Raw genomic sequence first — 20,656 nt, 5'->3', positions numbered from 1 at the left:
ACAACTTAGTGGTCCTATTACATGATCACGTGACATCCTAATGCTAATATTTCTGTGTTGTGTCATATACTGTATATTCTCAAGAAAGATAAAGAAAAGTATTAAAAGAAACGAAAAATTAATTTCCCGTGTCGGTTCGGTCGACAAAGAAGTGTGAGGAAATCAGAATTCTTTCTTTTTTTTGCAAGATATATTTTGCTTTGAAAATGAAAAGCTGTGAATCCCGCAACTTTCGCGAACACCGCGGAAGTTAATGGAAATTTGTTTTCGCATACTTTATGTGCACTTGAACTGCACTTACATTTATGAGTGTTTATGCTAAACTAAATAAATTAAAAGTCTATGTTTTAATGGATTTTTAAGCAAATCATTTTCTTTACATATATTAACAAATATAGCCACTTCGTCTCAACTTAAGTGTTCTCCAAGGAAATTTGAGCTTTTTAAGAAGTCAAATATTTTTGCAAAATTAATCTTAAAAATTGTGAAGTTAATTATATGTATTTAAATTGTTTATATCTTTCGATACAAATTTCAAAAAATATGTAATATTTCAAACTTGGACCGTCCAGTTTTTATTGTGGACAATTTCATTGATCCAGTGTCATGGATGATACGAGGCCTGTATTCGTAAACTTAAAGAAGTTTTTCGGTGCCAGATGGATATATCCAACATGGTACCCACTCAGCATATCTGGGCCGTCTAATATATTTTTAAACTGCTCGAATTGAAACAATTTCTCTCTTCTCACCCCAACACTTTCTCTCTCTCCAAATTCAAGCCGTTCAAAAACACAATGAACGATTCGAATGCGTCGAGCGAACACCACGTGCTACCCACCACCCACCCGGCATTGAAATTTTCCCGTAAACTCCTATGATTACGTGGTTATCAACGAGCGAGGCCACCAGATCACCAACGCAAAGAGAAGCGCCCTTCCACCTGCAAACCCACACAATCAACCAACAAACATCTACCCGGTATAAGGCAACTTCAAAGGCGCCCTCTCTCTCTCTCTCTCTCTGTGCAATGGCGGAGGTTACTTTCCTTCACCCTCACGACGGCGACGGCGACGACAGCGACCTCATCGATTTTTTTGCCCCCGTCCCCTACTACCAGGACTTCTCCGACACCTTCGCTCCCTTCCACCCCGATCCCTTCGATTTCAACCCAGATGCAATCCCCGCAGTCGATCTCTTCGATCGCGAAAACCAGGTCAACTTCGTCATGGACCTGTTCCACCAGCGCGTCGAGCAATCGGGTGTGGTCTCTCCCGATCCGGGTCCGACCCGTTTGGAGCTAGATCTAGGGTTAGGGTTTGATGATGATTGTGATGAGGGGGATTTTGGATTTAGGGTTGGGGTTAGGGTTGGGTCTGATTCAGAAGAGGATGATGAGAATGAGTTTCTTGGGATGGGATTGAATTTAGAGGATAACAATGATAATAATAATGGGTGTGATGATGATATTAGTCTGCAGCTATGTTGGGATTCTTTCCAGTTAGAAGATAATAATAGAGATGGGGTTGAGGATTTTGAGTGGGAAGAAGTGGATGCTAGGGTTGATGAGAGAGAGGTGTTGAGCATGTTTGATGTGGATGAGGAATTGGATGTTTCACCGGTGCCGAGTGTGATGATTCCAAATCAAGATGAAGAAGAAGAAATGGGTGTGGAGTTGGCGGGTGCGATGAGGGGTAATAATTTGGAGTGGGAGGTTTTGTTGGATGTTCACAATTTGGAAGCCCATTTGAGTTTAGAACATGATGGTGTTGAGAATCTTGAATATTTGGGAGATCACGACGCTGTGGAGTACGAGATGTTGTTTGGCCAATTCGCGGAGAACGAGAACTCGATGATTGGGAGGCCTCCTGCTTCGAAAACGGTCGTTGAGAATCTTGAATCCGTGGTTGTGACGAAGGAGGACGTGGAAAGTGATAATTCACTTTGCGCGGTTTGTAAGGATGGGATGACTGTTGGGGAGAAAGCAAAGCAGTTGCCTTGTTCGCACCGGTACCATGGGGACTGCATTGTTCCGTGGTTGGGGATTAGGAATACGTGCCCTGTCTGTCGCTATGAGTTGCCAACGGATGATCCTGATTATGAGAGGAGGAAGAGGACCCAAAGAGCTGGCCGCAGTCATTGAAGGTAAATTCTTAAGTTTAGATATAATCTTGAAGTTTTTTCGTGAGTATTAGTTTGCTTCAATTGTAGATAGTAGTGATGGGAACTTGGGAAGAGTTCACTTCTCTCCTTGAGGAGGATGACATCATTTGAGATTTTGTATGTGATTATTTGTTGAGAGGAAAGAATGTTGTCTTGTTTGTTATTTGTAATGGTGGGATTAGGCCATTATCGTTTCCTTTGATTCATATACCAATATCGTACCTTGTTTGGATAGATAGCAGTTGATGATACTTGTAGAGTATTGTTTATTTTTTCCTCTTAGTCTAAGATTTATTTAAATGGCTGCCTCATGCTCAAAATATGCAAAGTGATGGGAAGTGGCGACTCCAAACAGAAAATGTGCACTGCAACGGGCATTTTCAATTTAGACACGCCGCAACGGGTTGTCCTGTCTTTTGCTTATTTGTTTCGGCTCAACTTTTGCCATTCGGGTTACTTTGTATCAAATTCTTCTTTTTGATTTCAAGTAATCCTACAATCAATTTAGCTATGTGATAAACCAAAGAACATAGAAGAAACATGAATGTGGCCAACTTTGTCTTGTTAGACGAGTCTATTAATTTTGAGAAGTGAAGATTAGTGTCATTGATATAGAGCAATGTAGCTGAGAGGGAGAGGGAGAGGGAGTGGAAGAAAACCCATTGGTTGATAATTAAATGGTCTCATTTAATTTAGATTATTTAGGTGAGGCGATATTTTATGTTCATGGATTGAGATACAATGTACAGCAGTACAGGTTGAGATCTTGTCTTTTACATGCGGGCAGGGAGTGATAAGTTTGCACGATTCCATGAAAGTGTTCGCTAGCATCTCAACATATTCCTTTTGTCTTTGCATAATTTTTTGTGACTCCTCCCTCATCAGTGGATATGCTTGACATTGTAGTGTTTGCAGTTACCTATGACTAGACTATCGTCTACGGAGTTCGTTCGATGCCGTGAATTTTCTTGTTGAGTTGTTGTATTAGAAATGTTTTAGAAATATCCAACCTCCTTCAATATGTGAACGTCTTTGTTAGGTAGGGGCAATGTGGTCCAAATTTACCTCGTATAAGAACTTATCACTAAAAATTATGCAGGATGTGGTTTGGTTATGTGGTTTGGTTATTTTTCGAGAATTCTCCCGCTGAATTTCATTTACACGATCTTACATTTCTTGTGATCTCAGACGGTTGGATTTGTTTTCCATGCCTCTGATGAAGGTGAATAATATCGGTGATTAAGTGGTTGTGAACAAGTTGTATACGAGGAGGGATCAAGTCATCTTGGAAGTAGAAGCAACTTAGTAGGCTTCAATGTTCAATGAAACTATGATGGACAGTTGCGGAAAAGAAAATTCGTAGGCACATGTTTTGTTTTCATGGAAGAGTTTAGGAGAAGCATATAGATATCAACACCTTCTCTCCTTAATGGAATGGCTGGAGCCTGGAGGTGACACATTGAGGAGGATAAAGCTGCTTATGCGAGATATATATATATATATATATATATATATATATATATATATATATATATATATATATATATATTTTTTTTTTTTTTTCTGTATTGCTTGAAGTCTTTTTGTTCGGTTAGGTCATGCAGTTTGCCTTCGGGCTTGTTGTCTTTCTTTGTAATTTTCGTTAGCTTTTAGTGCTTGCTTTCTTTCTTCTTACAGAAACCGGTACCTATGTGAGCCTGCTGGAAAATGTTCCAGGGCAAGTCGCATGAGTTCATTTGCTTTTACAAATAAGGGGAACACAAATACTCCCTAGGTATATATAGACGAGGCATGTTTGGCTTTTGCCTTTTGTTGTGAAACTGTTTTTTAGTTTAATCACGAATCTAGGATCAGTAAACAGGCATGAAGGACCATTTTACGCCCACCCTTCAGTTCCTTTTTTTTATATCTATAACCAGGTGTTTTGGTCAACTTACGTGCACCTTGACTATTCTTGGGGGACCATAAATCCACCGTCTGGTAGAGGGGGGCCCACTTAAAGTCGGAGCGAGCAAATGCTCTGTATGGACTGACCCCTAAATGAGTTGATAGCAATTGAGAGTTTTGAACCTGAAAGCTTAGGCGAGAGCAAATTCCTAAGTTTCAAGCGAATCAGGCCTAGACTACTCGGCCAATCCCTTTGGGTTCCCACCCTTAACACTTCTTGGTGAGATTTTCATCTCTCCTTTCCCTTCTTCATGGTAGGCCTGGCTTATTTAATTTTCCATTTCTCACAGCCTTATCGAGCTGACCTAGAACACAGTTATAGTTGCTCAGTCTTCGCAAAGGTTTCAGACACGGAAATATTGGCATCTCACTCCTGCGCTCTCTTCTCGGGGCTTTTGATTTGTCGGATTACGAACGAACGAGGGATATACAGCTCCAGGTGATGAGTGATCACACTGGACTAATATTGAGACCACGTTTGATAACCGTTAGTTTCGAAAAGAATGATAATAAGGTGAGATTGATATCATGATTGTTTGGATAAAAAAAGATCGATTTCACGATTGGTAATGGGTAGGAATTGATAAGGTGGAGATAATCCATCTCCTTAGTTCCTCTCGTGATATTTTCTTTTGAATTGGAATATTTCTGCTTTCTGTGAAAAGCAATAATAAAAATCAGAAAATAAAGAACGAAAGATGAAAGATAAACAGAATGGGAAACACCAAGCTTTTCATCTCATAAGCATACCATATACTCCTTCCGTCACTTTTTAAGAGTTCTACTTTGTAAATTCAAATTTTTAAGGAGACATCATCCTTATACTCAAAGTTATAACTTTTCATATTTACCCTTTATGGAGACATTATTATTACATTTTTCCTACTAATTTTTCAAAATGAAATATACTTTTAAGGACAAAATAAAAAAATATCAACTTTTACATACTAACTTTATAGAATGAACACTTATTAAGAGACAACTTAAAATGAAATGCTGAACTCTTAAAAGGGGACGCAGGGAGTATGATTACCAACTCAAGTGAAAACCATTGGAATATCCCACAAATTAGATGACTTCTATTTTCATTACCATTGGATGACTTCATTTTTTTTAACCAACAGGCTGCTTTTAAGAGGTCATGCAGGTCATTTGGAAACTTAACATCAAATCTTACCAGCAGAATCAAGGAAAAAGAAGAAGTAATAATAAGACCAGGGAAATGGCATAATAGTCATTTTAATCCTTGCGTTAACGCCATCCGACCAACGGAAAATCTCTAATATGCAAATCTACAAGGAGAAAGACTGCATTAAACCAAAACATCCGAGGATGTATTTCTAACTCTTCCCCGAATAATTCGTCCAGGACTAAGATTACAATCAAATACATCTCTACTACGTACATTCGATTCGACCGTTCACTTATTAGAGTTGTTAATTTACCTCAAATAGTTGAACTTCCATAAAGTTTACCTGGCTCCCAATAACTCTTTTTTATGTTGTCTTGGACAATAAAATGCGAATATCGGCTTGTTCACATTGTAATGTCTACACTGGTTTCCACCTATTTCCCGCTTTGCACAAACACGCAAAAAGAGAGAGCAACCTCTACTTTCTAATTTAGGTCGACCTGAAATTGATTGACGCGCTTGCACAATTGATGCGGTAATTTCAAGAGAATCTCGCAGCTTGTACCTTATTTTTCTATTTGGGTAGCATCGATACAATTGCAAAAAAAGAGAAGAAGATGCAATTGACCGGGCAAAAGTGTCTCATGTCCCTTACCGAATGGCCATTATAATGGGTGAAAGTGTCTCATGTTCCTAAGGTACTACGCTCATAACACAAGTGTACACATATAGACTAGAGACAAATTGTGTCAAAGTGTCGAAGTTTCCCATTATCGAATACTTGCTAATTATTACGAATCCATATCCACAACTATCAGTAAGTGCATCCACCTTCAATTGCATTCATGAAAGAGCACCCCTGCAGGTCGCTCCGGGATTTTTAATTTAGCGGTGACAAAAACGTAAAGAAATTTTTTTGTATACAATGCTCTATTTAAAATACATGTACATATATTGGTTGAAGATTTATCGTGCCTAATTTATTATGTTTTGTTGAGCAATATTATTTGCTAATTTTCAAATTTAAGTGTATTCTTACACTTTGGCTATATATGAACAACTCAGGGCAAATAATACAAAAGAAAAATTAAATTATACGAAAGAAAAATCAAAACATATGTAAAAAAAAAAAAAACGAAGTTGTAGTGCATTTTTTTTAACAAGGGGGTTCAAGCCATAGTGCAGCCGCCCCTGCATGCATGCATGCATGACCCATAGTAACACAAATTCAACCTAAGCCTGCGTTTGGATCATAAGTTTGTCAAAAGATTCATTTTGGTTTTCCCCATTGTAGTTTCTCCCTTGATAAAATATACTGCACGTAAAAAAAAAAAAATTTCCTGCTACAGTTTCTGAAAGCAAAGAGCCATTTTTACCTGTTTCCAACAGAATATATATCTCTGTACATATATAGAGGCTAGAGCACATACATCTCTGTATATATAGAGCCCCATCCTCTCTCTCTCTCTCTCTCTCTCTCTCTCTCTCTCAAGCCATGCACTCCAGCGAATGGTTTGACCCAACACAGCCCCTCTGCACTCTCTCTCGAGCATACATGGGAATTCATGACGCACCACCCCCATCAAACCCAACTGAAGATTCATTCACTCATTTCACCACATTCCACAAAAACACACCATTCCCAAACTACACCCATATCCACCCTTTCCTTCATGACCTCTCTCCAAACACATCATCCCACAGCAACAACTCACTGAACTCAAATTCTATGGCTGCAACAGAGGAGAAGGAAGCCAGTGCCAGTGATCTGAGGCGCCACAGAAGGCAGTTATCAAACAGAGAATCAGCAAGGCGGACTCGGCTACAACGGAAGAAGCAAATTGAGGAATTACAGTCACAGAAAAGCCAACTCACCGCCACAAATCAGAAACTAACTGAAGAGCTTATTAATTTATCTCACTGCATCAACAAGATTTTCCAAGAAAATGTGCAACTCAAGGAGGAGATTTCTTTCCTTCGGAATTTCATCTCCAATCAGAAAACTCCTTTGGTGGATTTGGAAGAGGTCGGTTTCAGTATTGCCTGAAGGTCGGAGGTTCGAGTCCATCGATCCTTGGCTCCGCGAATTTGATTAACTAACCGGTATCTTAAGTATGGTAAGATGTTTATATAGATTATAAGGGAATAGTCCAAACCTTCGTGGTTAAGATCTTGTTCAATTGATGCATCTGCAAATATAAATGAATGACCTTTAATTCCGCTACATACCTGCACTATTTGCGTCTTTGGTATTATGTACCTCAGTTACAGTGCCTACCTACTCTATGTTTGGTCCATGGAAGTGGAAAGAATTGAGAGAAGAAATGATAAAAAGGACATATAGACTGGCAATATGAAAATTTTGAAGTTAAATTCCTTTCATTTCTTTGTTCTGAGTTCGCGTAATGTGAAGAAAATAAACATGTATTTGACACACACACACACAAAAAACACAGTTTCATTAGTCTTTGGATCATCCCAGACCAAGTGAGGGAATCGCGCCCAGGGTAGCAAAGTTTCTTTTCCGGTAAGGGCGCATAAAAGAGGGTTGGCCCATCAGAAGTCCTATTCCTTTGTGAACCTAGTACAGAATCAACAAGGTTTGGCAGAACGAAGAATCGACAAGGGTTGGCAGAACAAAGAGAGTGTACAACTGGTGTGACGAAGAAACAATTGACGCGAGAATGAACTACAAAGTATTAGGAGTCCCTCAGAAAGACTTGATTTTTAGGAATTGTTTAGTTTTCACTATGAAGTAAACGTAATTTAAAACGAACACGACTACCCAGTGCACAAGCATCCCGCTACTAAAAGGTCCGGGGAAGAATTGGATGTACACAGCCTTACTCCCAATAGGCTGAGAGACTATTTCCGCAACTTGAATCTGTGACCACCAGGTTCACATGGAGGCAAACTTACCGTTGTACCCTGGCCACCCTTCTATAACTAGTACTCCCTCTGTCTCTAAATAAGTATCTCCTACGAAAACACATGTAATTTTTGGAAAAAAAAAGTACTTTCGTGCATAATTTTTTCAACTTCTTCACCCTAAATTGAAGATCTACTTGAGTTCTTTAGTTTGGTGCGAAGAAATAGAATTTTTTTTTGCACGGAAGTACTTTATTTTTTATTTTTCCCAAAAATTGAATGTCTTTTTGTAGGGAACACTTATTTAGGGACAGATGGAGTAATATTCTGTAATAGTTTTTCTCTCTCCTTGCGAAACCCAATATCCATACATAGCATCATGCAATTCAAGGGTTTGTGTCAACTGCTACATCTTTACTGCAAGTATAAGCTCTACTTACTACTTAGTCAACAGGTCTACACACTAGAACTCCTGACTCGGATTTTAGCATTCACAATCAGCAAGTTTAGCAATAATCTCTGCCACAAGTTATAAATAACTAAGGGAAACTTTCAAGAGATGGGTAAAGTGAAAAAGCTTGAGATGCTTTTAATCAATTAAAGAACATAAGACAAAGCAAAAGGACAAACGCCTTTTCAAACCAACCAATAGCCTTCAGGTCCTGAAACTATCACTTGAAGTGATGAAAACATGTTTAAAAGGAAGATTAGCCAATAATAGTTCAATTTCTTCAAAAATATCAGCATGCAATCTACTTGGTAAGAATGAAACCAGTTTTCAGGTGATTTGCAGGCAACTTTTCTGTTCAAAAGGTCTTAAGATAGCTTTCATTGTACACTCTACTTAGCCCAAATGTCTATTTCCATCTTCCACACACAAAATTCTCACTTTGGGTCTCAGCATTCACATAAAACTAGATTAGCAAGATTAGTAGGAAAACTTATTAAAGGAACCTTCAAGAGATTCGTGAAGTGCAAGCTATGTTTTTCTACCAAGTAAGAACGAAAAAACAAAAACAAAAACAAGTGCCTTTTTCCAATGAACCAACAGCCTTTAGGAATTGAAAATTTGAAACTATCCCTGGTGAATTATTGAAAGGAGGACTGCATATTCACCATTCGCTTTATGCTAGCCCACACCTTTACTATGTAAACCTAGACTACAAAAAAAACACAAATTTATATGAAAGAGTGACCCACAAAAAAATGGATTTCCTCAAGAAGTTCAGCATGCTGGCAACCACAAAATCATTTCCAAACAGGTTTGCATGCAACTTTGGTCTTCAAAAGGGCTTTTACTCTGTTTCAACAACAGAAGGCTCAAAAATCCCATGATTCAAAAGGGTTTCATATAAAAAGATGAGATGATGGAGGACTTTAGAACCACCATTAAAGAAAGTTTACGAAACATTCCAACACCATAGGTTGGTTCAATACCATAGTGTAGAACCCTACGAAGCCCATGAATAGACACCATCAGTAGAATGGAAAACGTGGCAGTTCCCCGAAGAGATAGCTCAACAAGTAGGTACCTATCGCTTCAAAAGGAAGCATAAAATGGAAAAGGTAACAGACAAGATGAGTTACGCTAAAAAGACATGTACACTCCTATACTGTTTACTTCAAGCACTTGACAAACTTCCTAATTACTAGTAAATTAGAATTGCCTAGTATTTGGTACCCAAATAAAGATAAACATATACCAATACACGTAATTCCATTTCCTTTGAATTGATAAATGCAAGATCCTAAAAAGTATAAGAGTTCAAAGAGTTGTGTTGGAAGGTGCCTTTCATGCTTTGTATACATATTCTTCTTTAACATCAATCTTCTAAATTGGATTTCACACGGCAGAAAGCTTCTTGAAGTATCCTATGGCTACCAAAGATTGTGATGTTTGTCATGTAAATGTGAAGTCTACTTTTGATGCACTGATAGAAGGGCCTTCATAGCATCCCAATTACTTAAGAAAAAAGAGAGTTTCAAGTAGTTTTTTTACACGATTTTTGATAATTTTCGTGAGTGCGTCAACCACCATCTCATAGGTTAGGAGGCAGACTGGTAAGATCCGTAGAAATCCAGCCAGGTTGAAAATTTATATTTTCACGGTAATGATGAGAAAATTCTGTGGTTGTACGGGATTTTACCTATGTGGGAATAGTTCATCTATTGGGACCATTTTCCAAGTTGCACATCGAGGTACCACAGATGCGTATGATAGTTAATCATGCTGCTAGTTTCCCAGTTAGTAATTAATGTGATATTGTAAGTAAAGCAGTTTCTGTGTTATTATTACTCGACATTTGGTTTTCAGAGACTTTCAGTTTCAGTTAATGAAGGTTTTAGTTGCCAGGTTAGTAACTAATGTGATATTATAAGTACTTAATTGAATAAGCTATATGGAATAGCATCCAAATACTTAAAATATGTCAAATAGGAGAACCAGTTAGTACACAAACTGTTTCTGGTCAAATTTCGTTGATGTGTCCATTCTACACCACCAGTAAGGTAATCTAACTAAAATTGCATTTTGACAGGGTAAACATTAGCTATAGCTAGCTACTGTTGCATGTTTCCCAAGTTCAATTATAATGAAAGAAGTAAGCTATTTCTAAGAACCACCAAAAATCATCAGGGAAGAGTTCAGGTTCCTTTACACTGTAACCTCGGCAGGGACCAACTTCGGTTTCAACCGAGTAAATAAGGTACTCCGTACTTGTACTTCACCCATCATCCATTGGGTGCTTCCCGTTTGTGATGGTAGTCGGGGTGTCTGCAGTAGTAATTGAAGTGCAGATGCTCTTCTCTTTGAGGAACTGGACAGGGTCTGCATATGATTGAGCACAATGCCACCTAGATGAACATTCCCAAACAAAAACCTTAGAATTTGATTTGACATATAACGAACTATTGGTTAGATGAACATATGCGCTCCAATTTCACTATACCTGCTCGCCTTAATAGTCTCGCCATCGATTGTCTTGCTTTCATCAAATATGTTGTCTGCAAGTGACAAGTAATCTTGATAAAGTCAAATACTGACAATCCTACATCCATGGTTTTGAGTTAGCATCTCTTCTTCCATGAAAATATCAAGAACCAACACAGCACCTGAGCACACAAGAGAATACTAAAAGCCGACAACATCTTGTTATTAGAAGAAACCACACAAGTATTGACGTCGCGTATTGAGATGACTAATACAACAAATAATTAGAGGACATTACACAGCAAAAAAGTGTTTGTCATCCCATTTGTGGCGATGTGGATCTTGATGGATGCAAATTAGTGCTGCAGTCTCACAAAGGGTCACAGCAGAATTGACAAAAGGTCATGCAATCCATTTCCTATACCAAACAAGTGCTGCGAAACTAACAGAAATTCAGTTGCAATATCATACATCCATTTAGGGATGACATAGAAATTGGTGTGTGCAATCTAATAGCTCCAAATGCGCAATTTCTGATATCTCAATGTTGTCAAAATAGCACTTCTTCATTGGGTCTTGGAGCTGTAAGTTGAATAGCAATGGATTCATGGACCAAGGTCCTTGTTCTTACATTTTTTTTTGCAGTTTTAAAATTTAGAGATAATCATCTACTCTACTTACATTTTGTGCTTTATTTTGCTAAGGCCACTCTATAAGGGCAATGAACAGATGCGAGCCTCGGCAAAAGATGGCAAATGGATAGGGCCAACCCTAACTCATAGTAATAACTTGTCATGCTATTGCATGCCATAAGGTATCGATATGCACACAGAGAGTTGTTTCCAGCACACGGCTATACTATTTCACCATACTACTTCTAGATTACTTTACATTCTCCTCATGCACATTTCGTCTCTGTTGCCACATGATGTATCCCATTACACATATAAACCATGGCTTAAGACCTTGTAAACACAAACTAAACGTTTACCCCCATAGATATCCTTATCCGAGAAGTACTTGGCCATCAATCGACGAGTGTAGTCGGCCTCATATTTGCTGAACCTTTTGATGTACTCCCCGCTATTCATATCCCTACACAAAGAAAAAAATAGTACATGTTGGCTCTGATTACAGAGTAGAAACAAACTTTACGGTTTCAATTCTATGCATAATTCTCGAGTTTAACGATGCACTGTAGGCATCTTAAATATAAATGATAGCAACTGTAAAGTGAGCTGAACTAATACCGTGATCAGGAGAATACACTAAAAAGAGGGGGAAGCTGAAAAAAAAGCCACAAAGCTACTGGTTTTTTGCACCAACTGGCAGCAAACTTAAAGTAGTTAACTTTCAGCAAGAAATAAATTTATTCTCATCAAGAGGAGAGGAAAGAAAACATACGATCTTGTCTCAAGTGCAGACCAATAAACTCGCAGGAGAGCAACAAAATGTTTTGGAGAGAGGGATGTTAGAAAGTTGTATATGGATCTATTTTCTAGTTCTATATAATCCAGTTACCGGCTAAAGCAAGTATTTGTTCATGAGAACATGCAACTCCCTTCCATTGAACGAATATGCAACTCCATTCTAAGAAAAACCTTAAAAGGGATTAAAAACCAAAGAGAACCAAAACTGTTTCTAGGAAGTTTTGAATCAAATATCTGTCCATGAGCATTTGTAACTGCCCATGTGATGCGTAAGTTCACCAAACAAATATTCCCGAGCACATAGAACTGCATATGTGATTTTGAGCCCGGTGTCATAGATGTCCACCTGCATGAGTCTTAAAAATTACTAGTGTAGATGGTTTGCTTTTCCTAGCTAATAATTATAAGAAATAACTAAATTAAAATGTCAATCAAGAAGTACTTATCTAGTATTCATGACGTATAAACATCAACCTAGTCACTTTACAAATTAAACGGCATGACCTCTCCTTTTCCTCACTCTTACGCATCGTTCTCAAATCGAGATAAGTATTGTTTATCATTTTTTTCTAAATTTTATGAAACATACCGAGATACGCATCGCATACCGTAAGATATGTTTAATAAACTTTAATATAGGATTAAAAACTAATCATACCTAATCAGAAAGCAAAAAAACTATTGCATATATGAAAAGGAAAGTTTTTAGGATGAACATTCCAAGTCTCCCAAGTGGGGTGTATAACATCGATGCTTTCTAGGCCTTAGTCATGGGAAAGAAAAGAAGAGCCCTTTGTATGATTCATGCAAAACATGATCGAAGAATCTTTCTTTCTTCTATTGGAGTCCTAATGGGATTGAATGTCATCATAATTAGATCAAACGACTTTGAATGCGTTTGGGGTTCCGCTACGCAATATAAGGTGCGACTTTTCTCCAATAACTAATCGTAGGATACGAACTGTATCGGGATACACATGTAAATTGTAGGATACATCATTGTACCGTGAGATTTCTATACAAAACATATACAAGGTAGGATACAATTTTTTCAAAGCATACGATTTTGTGAATCATTGGATACATATCCGAGTGCAATTTTGTTCATCTTCCTTAAAAGAGGGTGAACATTAACATTTTCTCTTATTAGTTGAAATGGTGTAGGTTCCACCCATATAATACACTTTTTGGTAAGCATAACATCATTTTGTGGTGGAATCTACACCATTTCAATCCTATAGGAAGGAGGGTAATGTTCACCCTCTTAAGTAGAGGGTGAACAACTATGCTCTCGAACCCAACGGATCTAAAAAGTCTGTACATCAAAATTTGCTACTTTTCGATTAGGTTGAAACCAAATGACCCATACACATGCTTCAAGTACGGAGGGAATTCTAATATGCTCCGACGTTGAGGTACCAACAAAGATTAAATCGCAGAAGACACAAAATTGGGAACATAAAACACTGTTAGCACGGAATTGGATGGAGAAACCGACTGGGGTAGAATAAAAACTGCAACGAAAAGGATTTAGAAACGGAGGCGGCTCACTCACTCGAAGGGATCGACTGAGGGAGTCTTTTTCTCCAAGGCGTCGGGTAATCCATTGCCAGTGGCAGCATCCTTCACAAAACCCTAAACACGAATGACTAACCAGAACAACCGAATGGCTCTAATATGAAAATATATGTATATGAATGTGTGTATATATTCATATGTACGCGGATATATATATAGAGAGGGAGGGAGAAGAGAGAGAACCTGGGGTTTGGTAGCGGAATTCTGTGAGTTAGAGGGAGAAGAGGTGATTGACGCCATTATTGTAGTGTTGGATTTGAGAATTGGGAGCTGAGAGAAAGAGAGTGTGTGATGAAGTTCATTTATTTGACTGCTTTGCACTGATGAGACTAACGAGCCAAACCAGCCAAGCATGTAGTTTATTGGTTTAAAAATTTAACCACCTTTAAAAATATGTCCGAGCTTAATTTGTTGAGATATATTGATCTCAAATAAGTTTTAATCAAGTCAAACTCGAGTAGTTGGGAATTTTTTTCACATAATAATCCGAACGAGCCAAGTAGTAACTTGTTTAAGCTTTGATTGAAATCTTAACGAGCTTAAAAAAAAAATTTGTTTAAACTTGGTTTCTTTGTTTATGTGACAAACTAATCTTGAACAAATTTTTAACGAACGAATGCGAGTTCAAACTCAAGTAGCTTGGTTCGTTTAGCAGCCTTATTTTGCACCACAGGAAAGGAAAGGGACCCGTATGAATTTTTTTTGGATGATGAGCGGAGAGAGATAGAGAAAAAAATGAGAATAATAATTAGAAATAGGAGTAATGATTGGAGAATAATGATTGAAAGTATGGATAATTAGCGTATATTGAGTTGGAAAAAAAAGCTGTTGATTTTGTCACTCCCTTTTTTGTTAACGTCACTCCTCTACAAGTGTATTTTTGGTGCAAAATACACTTGCAAGGGAATGGTGTTAACAAAAAAATGGAGTGGCGAAATCATTTCTCCTAAATTCCAAATCTTGATCCAAACAAAACATTAATGCTGTGAATTTTTAAAACTGGACTTTAGAGCATCCGCAATGGGAATAATCAAATTCAATAACCAAAATGTGCCACGTCAGCATTTGATTATCCATTTAGTTCATAATCAAACTTAACAAACTTTACCTCCACATTGGTTATTTTTGCATCCCTATAAAAAAAAATTCCCCACGATACGCAATGCACCTATGTCCAATTGCAAACGAGTTTTAATTACGCACTCGACCACACCAAATTATTCGTCTTGACGAGACGATTCTAATGTGGGGTGTTTTTTAATTTTTTAATTTTGAGTTTGGGTTTGGTTATTGAGTTTTGGTTATTAATAAAAGTTGTTAAGTTTGGTTATAGAATGGATGGAATTTGATTATTTGCTAAAAGACTTGTAACTTTGCTTATTACAATGTGAGGTGTTTTTTTAGTATTGTTATTAAGTTTGCTTATCCATATCAATTTGCTTATTACAATGTGGATACTCTTAGGCCTGTTTTGACCTAGAGTAAAGCTACAGTTCACGAGGGCCAAAATCCTGATCGGAATCCCAACGTCCCCGGGCACATTCCGGCCACCGGACGGTCGATCTGAGCCGTCCAAAAATTCTATAAAAAAAATTGAATGGGCCTGCGCGAGAATAAACGGCATCCAACGTGTGTAGGTGGCCGTTCCAAACACTCCATTTTTGGCCGATCAAAACACAAAAACGAATTGTTTGGATCGGCCATCTACACCAGTCAAATGCCGTTTATTCCCGCGTAAGCCCACTTGGTTTATTTTTTAGAATTTTTGAACGGCTCGGATCGGCCGTCTGGTGGCTGGAGTGTGTCCGGTGAGGCGTCAGGATTCAGATCGAAATTTTGGGTCGGTAAAGGCCACGCGGACGATCAAACTGCCTCGCTCCTTTCTCTAACAATCAAGACTTTCAGTACCTTCAACTTCCTCTGGAAAAGCTGTTTTCAGTTCCTTGATCATACTGTAGAATCAAACGGACATTCCTCCACCGCCTATTATTGCTTGGTCATGTATGTTTTCTTTCTTTAAGGGATTACTATTTACTACTACTACTACTCCACGGAGAAATGTCTCCTTCGTTAGAGGCGGAGAAAAAAGAACGAATCAAATGCTTCCTTTCTGTTTCCTCTTTTCCCAACTAGTACGATATTAGTAATTGACAAGGGGTTGAAATTAAACTAGACTAGGGTCATGTGCGGGACCAAGCAAGACCATGGTCATACCAAAGGCCCCTTTTAATGCTGCAACTGCACAACCGACAACTTCTTTTGAAAAGATGACGTGGCTGATGGGGATTGGGTGTCCGGACACTGTGGGTTGTTCGGGTCATCCGGATATAGTTTTTTCTCGTATTAGAAAGAACTAACTTATAAAAGTATGCCATTTGATAACGGTGGTACCCTTTCCCCAAGGCAGCTTACAAACTACTACTACTATGTTAGAAATTCATTCATAACAACGAAGATACAATTCACAGTGCACAACAATTATAGTAATAGAAAGAGATGAGGTTTAATGCACATTGTTGACATGGCAAAAACCGAAGAATACAACATGCCGAAAATGTGGACGCAAAGCTTAGATAGACAGTTGCAACAGTGGTTCCATTAGCGATAGGCTGTTCCGCAAAAACCAACTAAGTGGTGAACACTCAAAACTGCTATGTTTTTTTCATACAAAAGATGAGATCTACAGCCTTCCACTTTACAAAATACAGTTTCCTTATCCTATAACCATATAACCATACAACTTCAAAGGCAAAAACAATTACATTTTCGAAACAATTACATTGACAGCAGTTGGGCATAAATGGTTACAAAAAGAATATGGTTGAAGAGCTAGTTCAAACCAAAGCACCTGTTCCACATGTACAGATAGAGAAAATCTCATGAAGATCTAGTTTAAGCCCCGGAATCAATTACTCCTCCATGGGAAAACTAACTTAGAGAAGGAAAAAAATAGTTATTCACATCTTCATCACCAATAATCCCCACAAGAACATAACCCGTTGCTAAAATGGTGAAACCGTTTGTTATCTCTCACAACTATCTTCCTATCAACAACCTTTGATATTAACTTGATTGCGCTGTGACAATCACCACAAATGCGTAGATTCTTGCTCACTCTGAGCGTTGCACCTTTTTTTGTCTTCAATAATCCAAAAGAGATCGCGAGCTTCTCACTGTGCCCTCTTAAAATCTCTATTTTCTCCTCTTCTTTCAAATCATGAAGTACTGAAGCAGTATCATGAACATACCCAATTCCACTTATCTTCTTCTCCAGTCTTCTCCACATCTCACGGATCGCCTCCGACTCTGGAACCCGTCTATCACCCACGGAAAAGTTGTAAATTTTCCCTCCAACTTCAATCCAACTACACCCTGCATCCTTTTTCAGGCCTAATTCCCTCATTTTCCCCCTCACCCTTCTCACATCATCCCAATTCCCAGATCCAGCAAATAAATTCGACACTAGAACATAATATTCAGCTTTATCTGGCCCCAGTTCTAACAATTTCTCAGCAATTTTTTCACCTAAACCCATCTCACCATGAGCTCTACAAGAACTGAGCAATGAGCTCCACATTCCAACATCAGGTTCCATTGGCATCTCATTTACAAGCTTTAAAGCATCGTGGAATCGCCTAGAACGACCTAACATGTCCACTACACACGCATAATGCTCCAATTTTGGCTCTAGGCCATGCACTGGCTGCATTTGATTGAAATAGTTAAGACCCTCTTCAACAAGCCCAGAATGACTGCATCCCATTAAAATACCAATGAATGTGAATCCATCAGGTTTTAACCCTAAACTTTGCATTTCCTCAAATAGCTCCAGCCCTTCTTTACCATGTCCATGAATTCCATATCCTGAAATAATAACCGTCCACAATGGAACATCCTTCTCCTTTTGTTGGTCAAAAACCTTTCTGGATAGTTCTATTGAGCCACATTTTGCATACATGTCTATGATTTTACAACTAACAAACACGTCTTCTGTAAATTGCGCTTTTAAAGCATAGCAGTGAGTTTCCTTTCCCAGCTGCAAAGCTGATAACTGTGAACAGGCGCCCAACATACAGGCTACTGAAATTTCATCCGGTTGGGTTCCATTGGAAACCATTTCACGAAAGATATTTAAGGTTTCATTGGGAAGTCCATGCTGAGAGTAACCGGCAATCATTGCATTCCAGGATACTAAACTTTTATCCTCCATTCTGTCAAATAAAACCTGTGCAAGTTGTAGTTCCCCGCAATGAATGTAAAGTGAAAGAAGTGAAATAGCAATAAATGAATCCGTATCTAGCCCATTTCGAAGCACAAAGCTATGAATCTCTTTTCTATACTTCAGCGATTTCAGGTGGGCAAAAGCCAAAAGAAGGCTAGCAATGCTGAACCAATCTGGATTTAACCCTGAATGTGTCATCTGATAGTATACATCCAAAGCTTTTGATGAGTCTCCCTTCCGTGCATAGCCACCAATTAGAGCATTCCAAGAGCCAACTGTCTTTTTCTCCATATCATGAAGGACATTTTCAGCAGAACTCAGTGCCCCACATTTTGCATAGGCTGAAATAAACATATTGGCTACCAACAGATTATACTGAAGCCCATTTCTTAGTGAATAGCCATGAAGTTCCTTCACGTTTAACAGATCGGACTTGTCTAAACAGACTGGCAACACACTCAATACAGTAACTTCATCAGCCCTCATTTTCACACATTCCATCTGCATTTTCCGCAAAAGCCTGAAGGTCCTATCGACATGGCCTCCTCTAGAATAAGCCCCAATCATGGAATTCCAAGAAACTACATTTTTATCTTCGTTCTTATCAAAAAGTGTTTGGGCTTCGTGTATTAAGCCGCATTTTGAGTACATGTCCACTAAGCAATTGCTGACCATTAAGTCCTGGGTCAGCCCAAATTTCACTGCAAAACCATGGACCACCGTTCCCATTCCCACTTCCCCCTCCCCTGCACACAATGGCAACACGGTCGCCATCGTGGAAACATCCGGCAACAAACCTTCCTCGCCTTCTAACATCCTCCTCAGCACATTGAACCCCTCTTGAGCCAACCCATTTTCAGAAAATGCAGAAAGCATCGAATTCCAAGAAACCAAGCTCTTATTGTGCATTTTGTCAAACACTTTAACTGCTTCCTCGATAAACCGGCATTTCCCATACATGGTAATCATTGCATTACAAACAAACACGTCCGAACACAAATCCAAACCCATCTTTATCACCATCCCATGAACAGCCCGTCCCAAACCCACATCACATCTCCCACCGCAAGCCTTAATCACACAAGGGAAAGTAAAATTATCCGGCTTATATTCGCCCCTTGCAATCAACTCACAAAATACAGCCACGGTCTCCAACCAGAGCTCATTTCTAGTGTACCCACTAATCAGTGCATTCCACTGATACAAATTCTTCCTTTTCAAATGATCGAAAACGCGACGAGAATCATGAGGATACCCACACGTGGAGTACATGGTAATGACTCGGGTATTGATAACAAAGTCATTCTTGAACTGGGTCGATGCGCGAACAATCTTGTCGATTTTTCGGCCAACCTCGATGTCTTTCTGGTGGCCACAGGCCTGCAGTAGAACATTCACAGCCTCGGCTTTTTGGGCCGTGGAATAAGAAGAGATGTGGTCAAATTCCAGCTGTAATAACAATGACAAAGCTTCGGCGAGGTTTCCAGAGTGACAGTGATTGGTTATTTGTTCGGGTAAGGAGAGGTGGTTGGTTGGAGAGTGGGTTAGAGAGAGAGAGGTTTTGGGGTGTGTTTGGGTGGTGGGAGAAAGGGATGCTTGTGGGGTGTGAAGTGAGTGGAGGAGGGAGATTTTGATGATTGGTTTTCGGGTGGGTCGGCGGAAAGGAGGATGGTGGCGGTGGCTGTGGGGTGAGAGTGGTGGCGCCGCCAAAGCCATGTGGAGGGTAGAGTTTGGTTTGGATAGGGTAAGAGGAGAGAGTCTGTTTTTTCAGTTATTCCTATAAAACTCTGTTTCTTCGGTTGTAAAATCACACAATCCAGCGGTCGGAAAAATCCGGTGAACCCTCGGCACAAAAGTACAGGAATTTTCAGGATAAAGGAAATCGGACCCGTAAGCTTTAGCTCTGAGGTTACCAAAAATTCTTGGGGTAATTTTGATATTTTGGTTTTAAAAGGTTATTCCGAGGGTTTGTCAAAAACTTCATAGCTAACAGATTTTGGAATTTTAGGAAGTTGTATATAAAATAAATAATGATCCAGACCTCGATTTTAGATTCTGGATTTGAGGTGCTTCTCGAATTATATTTTAGATTTTAAGTATTATGAAAGTTAAATTTTAGCTTTGGAAAATAATTTTGGCACTCTATTTTTTTATGATGGCACTCCAAAACTTGTATTTTTGTGTAAAAATTATATATAGCAAGGCATACAAATTTTAAAGTGCTATCATAAAAAATTGGAGTGCCAAAATCAGCTTCCTTTATCTTTTCACGGAATAGTCTAAAATCTAAGCTATCGCAAACACTTCCTAATATATGCCGAGTAATGATGGAAAAAGGGAGATTGTGTGTTAGCCGTCCTCACAGCCCTAATGATCCTAAATAAAAC

At 38.8% G+C, this 20,656-nt stretch overlaps 3 protein-coding genes across 15 annotated transcripts; 1 reads left to right on the top strand and 2 right to left on the bottom strand.

Annotated features, from left to right (window-relative positions):
* The first annotated feature begins 911 nt into the window (after positions 1 to 911).
* LOC131311322 (E3 ubiquitin-protein ligase CIP8) lies at positions 912 to 3,666 on the top strand. 2 transcript variants are annotated; one of them, XM_058338725.1, is made up of 2 exons: positions 912 to 2,145; positions 3,386 to 3,666. In XM_058338725.1, exon 1 carries the CDS (start codon positions 1,031 to 1,033, stop codon positions 2,141 to 2,143), a length of 1,113 nt encoding a protein of 370 aa, XP_058194708.1. In that variant the 5' UTR covers positions 912 to 1,030; the 3' UTR covers positions 2,144 to 2,145; positions 3,386 to 3,666. The 2 variants fall into 2 exon arrangements, with proteins under 2 accessions (XP_058194708.1, XP_058194707.1); XM_058338724.1 differs by having other exon boundaries at positions 3,352 to 3,666.
* A 2,859-nt stretch (positions 3,667 to 6,525) lies between these two features.
* On the bottom strand, positions 6,526 to 14,380 carry LOC131311614 (uncharacterized). 12 transcript variants are annotated; one of them, XM_058339119.1, is made up of 7 exons: positions 14,231 to 14,372; positions 14,025 to 14,104; positions 12,031 to 12,134; positions 11,059 to 11,157; positions 10,768 to 10,963; positions 9,548 to 9,642; positions 8,841 to 9,410 (listed from the first exon to the last, which is right to left on the bottom strand). In XM_058339119.1, the coding sequence occupies exons 1-7, from the start codon at positions 14,285 to 14,287 to the stop codon at positions 9,406 to 9,408; spliced, it is 636 nt and encodes a 211-aa protein (XP_058195102.1). In that variant the 5' UTR covers positions 14,288 to 14,372; the 3' UTR covers positions 8,841 to 9,405. The 12 variants fall into 12 exon arrangements, 10 of the variants coding, with proteins under 10 accessions (XP_058195100.1, XP_058195103.1, XP_058195101.1 ...); XR_009195514.1 differs by lacking the exons at positions 8,841 to 9,410; positions 9,548 to 9,642 and adding an exon at positions 6,526 to 7,010 and having other exon boundaries at positions 11,059 to 11,113; XM_058339117.1 differs by lacking the exons at positions 8,841 to 9,410; positions 9,548 to 9,642 and adding an exon at positions 6,526 to 7,064.
* A 2,307-nt stretch (positions 14,381 to 16,687) lies between these two features.
* LOC131311609 (pentatricopeptide repeat-containing protein At1g18485) lies at positions 16,688 to 20,049 on the bottom strand. The gene has a single exon (XM_058339110.1). It carries the CDS (start codon positions 19,983 to 19,985, stop codon positions 17,016 to 17,018), a length of 2,970 nt encoding a protein of 989 aa, XP_058195093.1. The 5' UTR covers positions 19,986 to 20,049; the 3' UTR covers positions 16,688 to 17,015.
* Between the last annotated feature and the right edge of the window lie 607 nt (positions 20,050 to 20,656).

Source organism: Rhododendron vialii, chromosome 12a, assembly GCF_030253575.1.
Source record: "Rhododendron vialii isolate Sample 1 chromosome 12a, ASM3025357v1".
Classification (NCBI taxonomy): Eukaryota; Viridiplantae; Streptophyta; class Magnoliopsida; order Ericales; family Ericaceae; genus Rhododendron; species Rhododendron vialii.
The sequence above is the reverse complement of the archived record's forward strand: the minus strand, read 5'-3'. Positions and strand labels throughout refer to the sequence as shown.

Coding starts and splice junctions, on each gene's coding strand:
- LOC131311322 (XM_058338725.1), top strand. CDS start 1,031: ATGGCGGAGGTTACTTTCCTTCACCCTCACGACGGCGACGGCGACGAC.
- LOC131311614 (XM_058339115.1), bottom strand. CDS start 14,287: ATGGCGTCAATCACCTCTTCTCCCTCTAACTCACAGAATTCCGCTACC. Junction 12,135..14,024: donor CCCTCAGTCGATCCCTTCGA/GTGAGTGAGCCG, acceptor TTCTTTGTGTAG/GGATATGAATAGCGGGGAGT. Junction 9,643..10,767: donor GTCCCTGCCGAGGTTACAGT/GTAAAGGAACCT, acceptor TTGAAGCGATAG/GTACCTACTTGTTGAGCTAT.
- LOC131311609 (XM_058339110.1), bottom strand. CDS start 19,985: ATGGCTTTGGCGGCGCCACCACTCTCACCCCACAGCCACCGCCACCAT.